The sequence below is a fragment of the Macrotis lagotis genome, chromosome 1, assembly GCF_037893015.1.
Source record: "Macrotis lagotis isolate mMagLag1 chromosome 1, bilby.v1.9.chrom.fasta, whole genome shotgun sequence".
NCBI classification, from domain to species: Eukaryota; Metazoa; Chordata; class Mammalia; order Peramelemorphia; family Peramelidae; genus Macrotis; species Macrotis lagotis.
In genome coordinates, this window is record NC_133658.1 from 819,211,445 (window position 1) to 819,224,394 (window position 12,950).

Here is a 12,950-nt window from a genome sequence, read left to right on the forward strand (position 1 = left end):
TTTTCAAACTCATTTTCAATCTTGCTGTACAATGAAAGGGGTAATTAATTTTAAAATGAAAAACACTTGGGTAAATGGATGGCTCATTCATGTCTAAAAAGAGGGAAAGGATGTTCAGAGTGTAATAAAACTTTTTTTAAAAAAAGAACATATTTTCTGGAGAGGAGAGAGATCATTTTTAAATTTCTAAATGTTTAATGTAATTTTCAACAGGCCATAATTGTTCAAATTATTTATCCCATTCCTAGAAACATTCAATTCTTTATAATAGAGATATTGAAAAATCAATTTATGGAATTTTTATTTATTTTTTTAGAAAAGAGAGAATAAAAGCATAGGCTTATTTTCATCTGACACATACATCATGGGTTTTTCTTCTTTTTTCACTTGGATTTTCCTCACTCTTCAATCTATGAATACTCAAAGAATGCCAAGTCATTTTGATATTATAACAACATATCAAGAAAGTAGCTTTATTATTGTGTAAATTCTCAATTCTAGAATAACAAATCGTGGTCCATCTATAATGTATAGTCTTATAGTGTTGCCTGAGAATCAGAGAGTTGGAATGACTTGCCCATTTCCACAAAACTTGTCAATTTTCTTGATTCTAAATCAAAAACTCTGTCTATGACACAAACTCTTATTATTTGATATTTGCCTATATGAAATGTAATTACAAAGGTAAGACTTCTGTTTTTAAACAACACAGACAAATCCATCATATAATGCAAAATATATTTGGGATTATGGATTTACAAATTCTTTCTCCAAGAGTGATAGCTATTGTAAGCAGAGTGTACTTATAGGTTAAAATCATGGATCAGAAATATCCAGATGTTTAATTTTTGAAGTGCTTTAAGTAGAAAGGTTGGAATACCAAGTATCAAGGAATCTTGATTAAATAATAAAAGATAAAGAGGGGAAAAATAGTTGCAACTGTCAATTATTCACCTAAATAAGAATCTAAAAGGGGTGGATTTATAAACAAGTTTGGCTCATTATTGCCTTGTAGAAATAAAAGAGAATTTGAATCATTTTCCACTTAAGATTTAAATATTTTTATTGGCTGCCACATTTTTGACTGAGTATCAGTAAGAAAATCTATCATACACAAAAATATACTCATTTCTGCTTATTTATTAATGATAAATTGTAGTACTTTACTGGATAGCTAGGTGCCAAGTAGGTAGAGTGCTGGACCTGGAATCAGGAGGACCTGCATTCAAATCTGCCCTCAGACATTGAGTGATTCTGGGCAAATCACTCACTTAATCCTATTTGACTCAGTTTCATCTTCTGTAAAATGAGCTAGAGAAGGAAATGACAAATCTCTCTAGAATCTTTGCCAAGAAAGTCCCAAGAAGCGTCAGGAAGAGTTGGATATAGCTGAAAATGGACTCATCAACAAACTGCTATACCTTTGATGATGTTCATTAGAAGACTATTCAACAAATAAAATAAAAGAGACAAAGATGAAATCATATTCTGTCAGTGTCAATAGGGAGCTCTAAGTATTGATTGAGTGGGGGTGGGGGAAAAGGATGATTTAGTCCGATCTGTGGTTTGGGAAACCCCTTTGGCATTTCAGTAAAGGATGGAATAGTTAGGGAGAAATTTGAGATTCAAGAGACTAAGAGTCTTTTCCAATAGTCTAGCTAAGACTGGATATGGACCTGAATGAGTTATTGGTGGTGCATAAAAAAGAAAGGGAGTAAACCTGTTTGTATTTAGCGACAATTCAAGATTGATGGAAAGGATATGAACTTGATTAATTAAAAGGATGATGTTACTCTTAATTGAAGTAGATCAATTTTGAAGAGGGTTAGATTTTGGGGGAAAAGTATGAAATCTAAAAATAGGGATTTTAACTTATCCATGGTTGATCATTCCACATGACTAATTCTAATCCTTTAATAAAATGAAACACGGGGAGAAGAATCACAGTATTATTATCTAGTGGCTATTGTCTTAGAATGCCTTCCCCAGAGTAACTGCCATAACCTCAAGGTGACTTGGGAATAGGGTATAGTTAAAGGAAGAGGAGAGAGACAACTTTGCCTACACCAGTATCAGTGCAGGTAACCTGATCTCATTCATTTATAATTGCTCTGGGAGATTGGGAGCTTGCCCAGCCAGGTGAGGTCAGCAATGGGGGGAAGGAAGAGGGGGTGAATGGATTAGTGCTGGTAATAATAGGAAGAGGGGTGCTGCTGTCTTGTTGGAGGTAAAACTAGCAATTAGTTGTAATGGAGACGGTGGGATGCTAACCCTTTTTAATCACTCCAGTTGATTGATCAGGTTTCCTCCTCTGGTATCATCCCTCATCTGGGTGAGGTTTTCAACTTGGAGATCATTGTTTAGAGCACAGTTTTAGGTAGCATGAAATGCAGAATCAGGGGAAGTCTGTCAGTTTTGCTATAATCTGTGGCTACACATGACAGCTTTTATCCTGATCAGTCATAGGAGGCAGTGTGATATGGAGTTAAGAGTAAGGGAAGTGAAATTAGAAAACTTGACTTTGAATCTCTACCTGACTGCTATTGATGTGCCCTTTAGAAGACCACTTCAACTTTTTTCACTTCAGTTTTCACTTTTTTTTTTTTTTGCAAGGCAATCGGGGTTAAGTGGCTTGCCCAAGGCCACACAGCTAGGTAATTATTAAGTGTCTGAAACTGGATTTGAACCCAGGTACTCCTGACTCCAGGGCTGGTGCTTTATCCACTGCGCCACCTGGCTGCCCCAGTTTTCACATTTTCAAAACGAGAGGGTTGAACTTGGTGATATTTAATATTCTCATCTCTAAATTGTGTTCAGGTGTTCAATTGTTTTTCACTTGTATCCAACTGTCTGTGTTGGGGTTTTCTTGGCAAGGATATTAGGGTGGTTTGCCATTTCCTTCTCCAGTTCATTGCAAATGAGGAACTACAGAGTTAAGTGACTTGCTTGTGGACACAGCCATCATGGCTGCCAGCTGCCCTTCTCTAAATTGTATGACCCTTCAATCTTATGCTATGTAATGACAGTTTCAGGGTAGTTCATGTCAGAGGATATAGCTGTATATATGCATAGTATGCTGGGAAATGTTCAACTATCAGCTCTTTGGAAAAAAATCAAAGGAGGGTACATTTCTAAATTTAATCTACAATCTTTAAATTTTCTCCATCATATTCACAAATCTATATAATAAATCAAACCCTGATTTAGAGGTTTTATTTCTTTTTAAGGTATTTTAAGGTATTTAACAATCGGGGCAGCTAGGTGTCTCAGTGGATAGATCACTGTCCTGGAGTCAGGAGGATCTGAGTTCAAATTTGAGCTCAGACACTTCATAATTGCCTAGCTGTGTGACCTTGGGCAAGTCACTTAATCCCATTGCCTTAAATAAAAATAAAATAAAAAAAAAACAATTTAACAATCAGATCTCACAAGATAAATCTATATATGTATACGTGCATATATATACATACATACATACATATATATATACATATTATCTAAATGAGGAATTCTAGCCTCAGAGAGATAAAGGGAATTACCCAGGATTGTTGTTATATATCACTTGTAAAACCATATCTGATCATTCATGATCCCATGGACCACAGAATGCCCGACCCTTCTGATTTGAGGGGCTCATCTTTCCATGTTTTATCTTTTAGAATTTTAATACTGTCTATGGGGTTTTCTTGTTTAGAATTATACAGCAATAAATGTCAAGTTTTAAGGCCATACTTTCCTGATTTCAAGCCCAATATGCTATAAACTATCCTATAAGATGTTACTCTATTATTTTCTACCTATTTCTGGAAAACTCCCTCTAAAAAACCTTGTAGTTTGGGTCCTATTCAAACCTAGCTCATTTCTTTCATGCATTCTCCCTTTTTATGTTTCAGGTTTTGATTTTCCTCTAAGGACAAATGGTCATTTTGAAAATTCAAGTAGAGCAAGGCAATGCAGTTCAAAGGGAAGAGGGCTTGATTTAGAGTCAGAAAATCTGGATTCAAATAAAAGGTCTGTAAATGGATATAGGACATATCACAACACCATGAGTACATAGGGACAAACAAAGGGATATTAGACTAGGTGAGGAAAAGCATTCCTCCTCCTGGGAAGTTTTACAGAAGGCTGAATAGAACAGCATTTGATCCAAGCTTTGAAAGATGACTGAATGTCAGCAGGCAGAGATGGGTGCTGGAGAATGCTTAAAGGATGGGGACAGAAGTAAGCAAAAGCACAGGAGGGAAGGGCATCTAGTTTGACTGAAGTGTTGAGTATCTGAGTGGAGTTATCAATAGGTTGTCTTTGAACATAAAAGACTTTCCCTACCATACTGTGTAGTCATGGAGACAATGAATTTTAGTTATATTGTTGTTATTGTTACCCACATTTTTCTCATTTTTTTTCATAGGGTCCAGATTGAAATGATTTGACAGAAAATAAGTGCTGCTGTAGGTGAATATTTTTAAAATGTAAGCTCATTCTCTATAAAAGTCATTAGCCTTTTTTTGTGGTTCATGGACTCCTAGGGCAGTATGGCAAAGTTTTAAAATGCTTAAGACTGCAAAATTATCCAATTATTTTGAATGTAATGAATGCAATGAAAATAAAAAAAAGTACACAAATTCAAAAGCCCCCATATTAAGAGCCTTTGCTCTATAAGTTGACTGAAAGCATCCTTGATACACCTCCTATAGTAGATGGACAATAAATATATTATATATCCCATTCTGGGAAGGTAGCCAGAACACATAATAAATTGGACCTAGAGTCAAGAAGAATTGAGGTTGAATCCTGTCTCAAACAATTCCTAGCTGTGCAACTTTGGGAAAGTCTTTTAACATCACTCAGCCTTGACCTCCTTATCTATAAAATAGGATATAATAGTGACACTTGCCTCCTGGAGTTATGGTGAGGATTACATGAGATGTCATATGATTTGAATAGCTCGAAGACCCACAGGAATGCTAGTTATTCTTATTATTATTAACTTGTTTTCATATTATTTTGATCTTTCCTACAATTTGAAAGTTTTTCATTCCAATATTCCATTCAATTTCCATGATAGAAAATATGAGTATTGGGAATGGCATCATCTACTAAATTTATTATGTTTATATGGATTAATGTTGTGGACAATGGTTTGCTCTATAATGACTATTTCCAGAAGAGTGTAATTGAATAAATTCTCCAGGATATCTTGAAGTATTTATTTGCAGAATGGAGAGTTGTCATTTGTCAGTCTATGAAAGATAGTTAAATTTCTGAAGTATATTTCAACTCATTAAGTAGTTGTAATTAGGATTATTCATGTAGTTATCTCATTTTTCTCATCTTATGGAGAAAGAAATGGTCATTGTCTTGCTATAATATTTTTGATATTTAATATTTTCTAGGTTACTACAAAGGTAGATAGTATAAATGTTTTCCAAAATTGAATAAAAGTATTGAAATGGAGCTCATCTTGAGTTGACACTCTAAATGAATTTTTGGTATGACTCTAATTACAGATAGGAAAATGGGTATGATATATGCTCAACCCTCTTCCAATAAGACTGTTACCATTTTCATTGGCTTTCCATCTTTTAAAAGTCCTTCATTAACCATTACAGATATTTGCTTTGATGATAGCAACTGAAAATGTTCTTAAATGTTTATGTACTGTTATTATGGACAATAATTTTAACCTGTGATGGTACTCTAGTTCCAGTACAGTTAATTTCTTGAATTCTAAATGAATTTTAACCCCTATAATTGCTGATACTGTCATCACTGCCACCATCATCATCTAATAGAAATTAATATGGTACATTTATCAGTGGAGGAGCTACTCTGTGAGAAAGTTCCCTTAACCAAAACAAACTATCAATGATCTGCATCTTATAGTCTTACTGTCTGGCCTGGCTATAGTAAGGGGTTGAATTATGGGACATGCTCAGGGTCACATAGCCAGCACATGTCAAAAGTGGGACTTTAAACTTTTTGACTCTTACCAGCTATCTTCTCATAATATCTACACACTTTGGCTCAGTTAATCCTTCTAACAACCCTGTAAAATAAGCACTAAATTATTATTTTTAGTATTTCTTTTTTGTTTGTGTTGTATTTTTTTTTTTTGGCAAGGCAATGATGTTAAGTGACTTGCTTAAGATCACACAGTTAGGTAATTTGAGTCTGAGGCCGGATGTTGGATTTGAATTTAGGTCCTCTGGACTCCAGGACCAGTGCTCTATCTACTGTGTGACCATGTTGATTCTATTTCTAGGACCATATTTCCCCATGTATAAGATGCATCCATTTCAGAATAATTTGAGGTCTAAAAACTGGCAGCATCTTATACAATGGTTGTAGATTTTTTTACTTGCATTTCACACTTTTTCATGCTTGTTGCCTTTGTGCTCATTGTTTTACATTTGTTACCAGTACATTAGGTTACATTTTGCCACATTCTGCCCAGAAATGGATTAGAAAAGATTTTCATGGAAGTTCAAAGTGATTCACTTTGCAAAAGTCAATGGAAATCATGCTGCTGAACATAAGTTTGGGCCTCCTTCAACTGAGAAAACAATCTGAGACTGGCTACCTGGCTATGGGAAGAAGAAACCCTACTGAAAATGCCATGGCAGAAGAAGTCCATGAGAGGAAAGTCAGCCAAATGACCTGATTTAGAGAGGCAATTGAAGAGATGGGTTGAAGAGCAGAGGGCCATTGGAATTTCTGTGTTCACAAAAATGGTTCAGCAGGAGGTAAGAAGAATTGCTAATGAAAAAGAAGTGACTGATTTCAAAGGAAGACCAATTGCTGCTTTGGTTTATGAAATGAAATGGACTTAGGAGTATTTTATTCATGGGAAAATATGGTATTTCTTTTAGTAGTTAAAGAAACTAAAATTGGTAGTGTTTAAGTGACTTGCATGATCACATATGTAGTAAACCTCAGATAGAATGTTTACTCTGAGTTCTCAAAGTTCCAAGTCCTGACACCCTGTATCAGAGGGAAAAATTAGAGATTTCTGTGTGGCCTTGACATCAATCCTGCTCAGATTTAAAATAAGAAAAGTTACATGTCTCATAGCTTAGACTGTGTTTGATTACTACCACTTTCAAGTGTGGTTTTTAACATCTTTACATTTAAAATTCCCTATATAACAAGGAACTATTTTTAGCTTTGTAGAACTGAAGCTGCAGTCATATGGATGAAGATCACTGGATGACTTTTAATTGATGATGAACATGTGGCAAATTGAAATCAGACTTCTGGAAATGCATGTATTAGGGTCAGTGCTTAATTGAGTAGCATCCTTAATCTTGTTTTCTACATACTGTGAATTCAGCAACTTGCAATCAAGACGTTTGACTAATGGCCCTTGTGAATACCAAAAGCAGTTGATATTTTCTTGTTCGACTTTATTCCATATTATTTCCCTTTAAAATAGAATCTTAAATCGAGAATTGAGTTTTCTGGCATTAAAAACAACTATAGGAAGGATATGATCCAAAGCATATGTTAAGCCAAGACTGTCACATTAATCCCTATCGGAAAGCCCATTTCTTCAGCTATTACAAGGATTATAATGGGCTTTAACTCAGCAGATCTAAGCACATAAAACAAGAAAATATCAACTACCTCTTACAGGGGTGATAAATAATGGAAGACTATCTAGAACAGGTAAGTCCTGCGGTGATACTGATTATTTCCATCTGCACCTCTCATTGTCTTACTCATTGTTACTATAGTTTAAAGAATTTTTTCTGACCATATTAAGAGTGTGTTGGAAAGTATATTTAGAAAGTGAATTGCAAGAATTTAAGATACATATAACTTAAAAAGTATAAATAATACCAATCACATAATCAAAGTTTCATTTGACCTAAGAGGAATATTTGTAGCCCTGCCAAGTCCATTGCCTAAATGATTAGCACCCAAAGACTCTAAAACTCATCTCTATACATACAAACCTAGAGGATCTTTCTTTATGCTCCTCATTCTCTTTCCCTTTCCCTTATTGTTACAGAATAAGGGCATTCTAACAGCTAATGAAGGGTATTGGGGGTGGAGAGAGGAACTGTGTGAAGAAAATAACAGTAATGTGAGATCGAGTATGGGTTGTTCTACTTATCTGTAGCTGACTGTAGGAGGAAGATTTCTAGTTTGTGAAGCCAATGTAACCTTAGCTAGCTTTAAAAGAGATCTGAGCATCTGGGACACCACTAACATTCTGCAAACTGTCATAATCTTGTCAGAAGGTGGGCGACAGGTAGAGTTCATGTCAAGGAGGCAGTGACTGAATGACACTGGCTGTCAAGGTTATGAATTTAAAAGAATGTCATCTTAAGAAATTTGTCCAGAATAGACAAAATTAGAATCATTAGATAATAGTTTTAAATTGCCTATAATTTTCTGGATATATTTTAAATTGGTTGCATTTATTTGCTTTAATAGGTTTGTTTTTTAAGCACTTTAGATTTATAAGGAAGTACTTTTAATTTTTTTAATGAAATAGAAGTATCTGGGCTACACATCCAGATGCTTCTACTTCATTAAAAAATTAGATCACACATATTTAATATCTATCTGTTTCTCTAAACAAACCTCAAAATCTTTGGCTGATAAGGCACAGCTCCTCCAAAAACTAAGGTTCCCCCCAGTATCTGTGACAGGGGGAAATGAAGATTTGTTTGTTTAAATCAAAATGACTGTAAATCTCTCAAAAAAAAACCTGTCCTGGGGATTTCTATAAAGATAGGTAGTACTAGAATAGTGAAAACTAAAATATGTTCTAACTCAAGAACTATGATTCTATTATAGTGGGATGATTGGTCAATTGAGGACTCAAAGCATGCATCATGCTCTGGTATTCTTTGTCTGGTGGTAAACCAACATGTGGAACCTCAAGGACCTATTATTCAGCCATGAATCAGGGCTAGTACCACATGATGTAGAAAAGTCTTACAATTATCTTTATAGACCCAAAGGTGGGTAGCCAAGCAGCTCAGTGGTTAGTGACCAGCCTAGAGTCAGGAAAAGCTGAGTTCAAATCAGATTTTTAACATTTATTAGCTGTGTAACACTAGGCATGCCACTTAACCCAATTTGCCTCAGTTTCCTCATCTGTAAAATGAACTGGAGAAGGAAATGGCAAACTACTGTAGTATAATTGCCAAGAAAGCCCCAAATGGTGTCAGAGTTGGACAAGAATGAAACAACTGATAAAGTGACTGATCTAGTAAAGATTTTTTTTTTTTAGTTTTTGCAAGGCAATGGGGTTGAGTGGCTTGCCCAAGGCCACACAGCTAGGTAATTATTAAGTGTCTGAGACCGGATTTGAACCCAGGTACTCCTTACTCCAAGGCCAGTGCTTTATCCACTACGCCACCTAGCTACCCCTGATCTAGTAAAGTTTTTATGAAACTTTGAAGTAGATGAACTTTAACATTTTCCTGGAGATTTACCAGTGAAGAAAACAGTTATGACTTGTTGAGTGGACAAGGGGTGTCAAAATATATTTCCCTGGATATATTACATATGCTTGTGCAAGAATGAATCCTGTTCCTTTTGGATATTTTGAGTTTATTCTTTTCTTAAGTCAATGAGTGATTGACCAGATCATGAACTTCGAAGGTCATAGGTAAACTAAGCTGTGTCTAAGGTGACTCTAAGATCACACACACACAAAAAAAACCCCCAGCAACTAAAACCCATAGTAGCAGCATCAGAATCTAGTCAAAAATCATCATAGCTGGGCAAGGGAGCACCTCTCTCCAAGGAAACTGGGTGGGGAATTTTGAAGGGAAAAGAAAAGATTCCAGGGTCAGAGACCAGATTATCTCTTGGTCAGATGTGTTAGGATGCCTATGCCTAATTCCTATTTTACTTTTAAGTTTGAAGCCAGTCTACCTATGGACTTTGCATATCTTTAGGGAAAGAATGTTCCAGCTCATTTGCATTCTTTTGAATTATTTTATATCTAATGCTTGTGCTATACCTTCAGAATAAATATTCTTTCTTAAAAATTAGTAGAACTAGTTTCTTGATTGTTATTGGGAGTTTAAGATATCTTAGAGAGGGTTTAAGATTGATTGTCAGGGTACCATAACAGAAGTAGTTAACTATTCTTTGTGTTACTCTTTTTATTCAGTCATTTCAGTCATATCTGACATTTTGTGATCCAAATTGGGATTTTCTTGGCAAAGATACTAGAGTGGTGTGTCATTTCCTTCTCCAACATATTTTATGGAGGAGAAAACTGAGGCAAAGAAGGTTAAGTGACTTGCCTAGGGTCATTCAGTCAGTAAGTATCTGAGGAAGCAATTTAATTCATAAAGATGAACATTCCTGACTTCAGGACCAGTACTCTATCTATTGTTGTTCTACCTATTAATGAAAGTAAATGTTGGACAAGTGTTATTACTCACATATTAATAAAAATAGAAATTAGGCAAGCTAGCCCATAATAGTCGCTATGGTTACTCACTGAGATAAGATGCTCCTACTTATAGACTATAAACTCTCTGAGGGAAAGGAATATTTTTCATTTGTGTATCCCTAGTTTAAAGTACAGTATCATCCATATGGTGATACATAATAAATATTTGTTGACTTACCTTGAGTTGAATTAAGATTGCAACTTCCTGTGAAGTTCTTGGCTATATTCACCCATCCATCCTCTAGAAAAATCTACCCTTTGGGTTAGTATTCTCTCTCAAGACGTTTTATATTTAATAGGTATCAAAGCCACAATTGCACTGTCACTGTGTCAGAGATTCCTCTTGATAGGTGAAGAATCTACCTCTTCATTTTTATCCTATATTTACCTGGCAATATCTCATACATCACATATAGATCATCAACCCATAGAGTACTTTATAAATGCAGATTATTTTCATTTTTGCCAACACCTACTAAATGCTATAAGAATGAGTTCTTATTGTTGTTACTTTCACAACTCAATTCTGATTAGATTACAAAAACAGAATAGCAGGTGTGGCAAATGAGCATCTAGTACTTAGCTGGTGTATAATAAATGATTAATAGCTGCATTTTATCTCATTCATTCATTCATTTTCACTATATCCACCTACTACTATCGACAACTGGATTTTTAGATCATTACTCCAAGAACTGAAAGCAAGGGAATTTTGCCAAGGCAGCAACATTCTGTTATAGCATGACTTTTTATGAATACATTTTGATTACTATATACTGGATTATTAATAAGGGGAGTCTTCCATGATAAGTGTTTATCTGCCTTATTTTCCACAAACAATAGCATCAGTCTGGTAATATTTTCCTCAGCAGAACGCAATGCCCTATGGACAATGTAAACTTGTGAGATGTTTTTCCCTCCCTTCTCCTCAAGCACTCCAAGGAGTAGTATCTGAACATTTCCAATCTCAATAGAGTCTACATAGCTTCTCAAGCTAATATCTATATAGTACTGGCAGTAAAAGAATTTGGTCTTTTATACAATATTCATCCTCTGGAGTAAATTGCAGTTACATTTTCTCTTCTTTTTTTTTTTCAGCTACATTTTCCAAAGACAAAGTTATTTCAATCAAGACTTTCATTTTCCTCCCTTTAAAAGAAAAACAATAAGACTCTGCTTACTATTGCAAGTGGTATTATATTTGCTGTTTTCCTGTGAGAACCCTTTCAGCCGACACTGGAAGCGATGCTGCCAAAATTCTTGGAACCAAGGGTTTCGCAGGTTGGTTTCTGGTCGGAGTTTAAGGTAGTAATCATCAAACCACTTTACATCAGGAGACTGGAGTTTGATCGTGATTCCACCAACTGCTTCACGTTGGTATCCTTCTGTCACATCATACCTATCAGCCCAGCCATCGCTGTGGGGAAAGATATAAAGAGACAATAATGAGCTTAGATTACTAGGCAATGGAAATTGTGTACAATGTGACCAAGATTTTCTTTTGATTTGTAAAGACTTCCATGATGATTTTTTTAACAAGGTCTTAGAAGAAGTGATACTAGCAATACTGACATTTATATAGCATTTTAAGATTTGAAAAATGTTTTACATTTTCTCCAAAATGGGAGCACACCCTTTACCTGCACACACAGGATCAATTAGGGGAAAGAGCTCAAACTTAAAATATGAAAGTAGTGAACCACAGTTAGCAGATAGTGGAAATGGGACAATAGAGTTATTCATGACTCCTACTTTTAGGAAATACTTTTCTCCTTTCAGAAAGTCCTCATGAAATTACCCTAAACTGTAGCTTCTGTTGGACCATGAGATTTCAAGCTTTCCTGGTCTCCATATTCTCACCAAGGATCACACTCTTTGAATCTCTCAGTATTTATCTTTGCTTGTGTATAACTATATTTATTCCTGTTTATTTTCAGTTTGCCGTTTGTATGTCTCCCTGGTCATGGATGGATGTTTGTCTCCTACTGGTCCAGTTCCTTTGATGATAACATGGTCAATAAAAGGGAGATGAGAATAAAATAATGGAATTTTCTTTGAACTAATCTATCTTCTCCCTATTTTCTTGCATATGCACAAGGGTCTGCCTCTTTCAAGCAGCCCTGGGCCTCTTTACTGACTGACTTATTCCTTGCTGAACTGTGACTACTAAAATTTCTCTACTATTTAAATTGCTCAGAGGTATGGCCATCCTGTTTGGGTAGCCTTTGGTTAGTCTTTTCTTGACCCTAAAAGAATCACATCCCATAATGGGATCACAAGGAATAAAACCCATTTTCTTAACAGATTTAAAACTTTATCATTTCCTTAAACTCAGTACATTCTATTAGCTGAATCAGGGTATGAAATTCAATTCCTTACAAAGGTAAGACAAGGGTCTTCTCATAGAGTTTGTAGTTATGATAATGAAATGACTATTCTGCAGACTTTACCAAGTTCCAGAGACTTCAAGTATAAGCCTGGAAGAAAGACGTTTTGTTTGCTGACCAAGGTAAGATTAGGGAGCAAT

General features: G+C 35.3%; 1 protein-coding gene across 3 annotated transcripts in view; it reads right to left on the minus strand.

Annotated features, from left to right (window-relative positions):
- Positions 1–12,950, minus strand: part of GRM5 (glutamate metabotropic receptor 5) — a 739,207-nt gene that overhangs the window by 272,044 nt on the left and 454,213 nt on the right. For all 3 annotated transcript variants that reach the window (XM_074217076.1, XM_074217075.1, XM_074217074.1), the window contains exon 3: positions 11,605–11,840. In XM_074217076.1, coding sequence (XP_074073177.1) covers positions 11,605–11,840 — 236 coding nt within the window. The remainder of the gene's footprint in view (positions 1–11,604; positions 11,841–12,950) is intronic.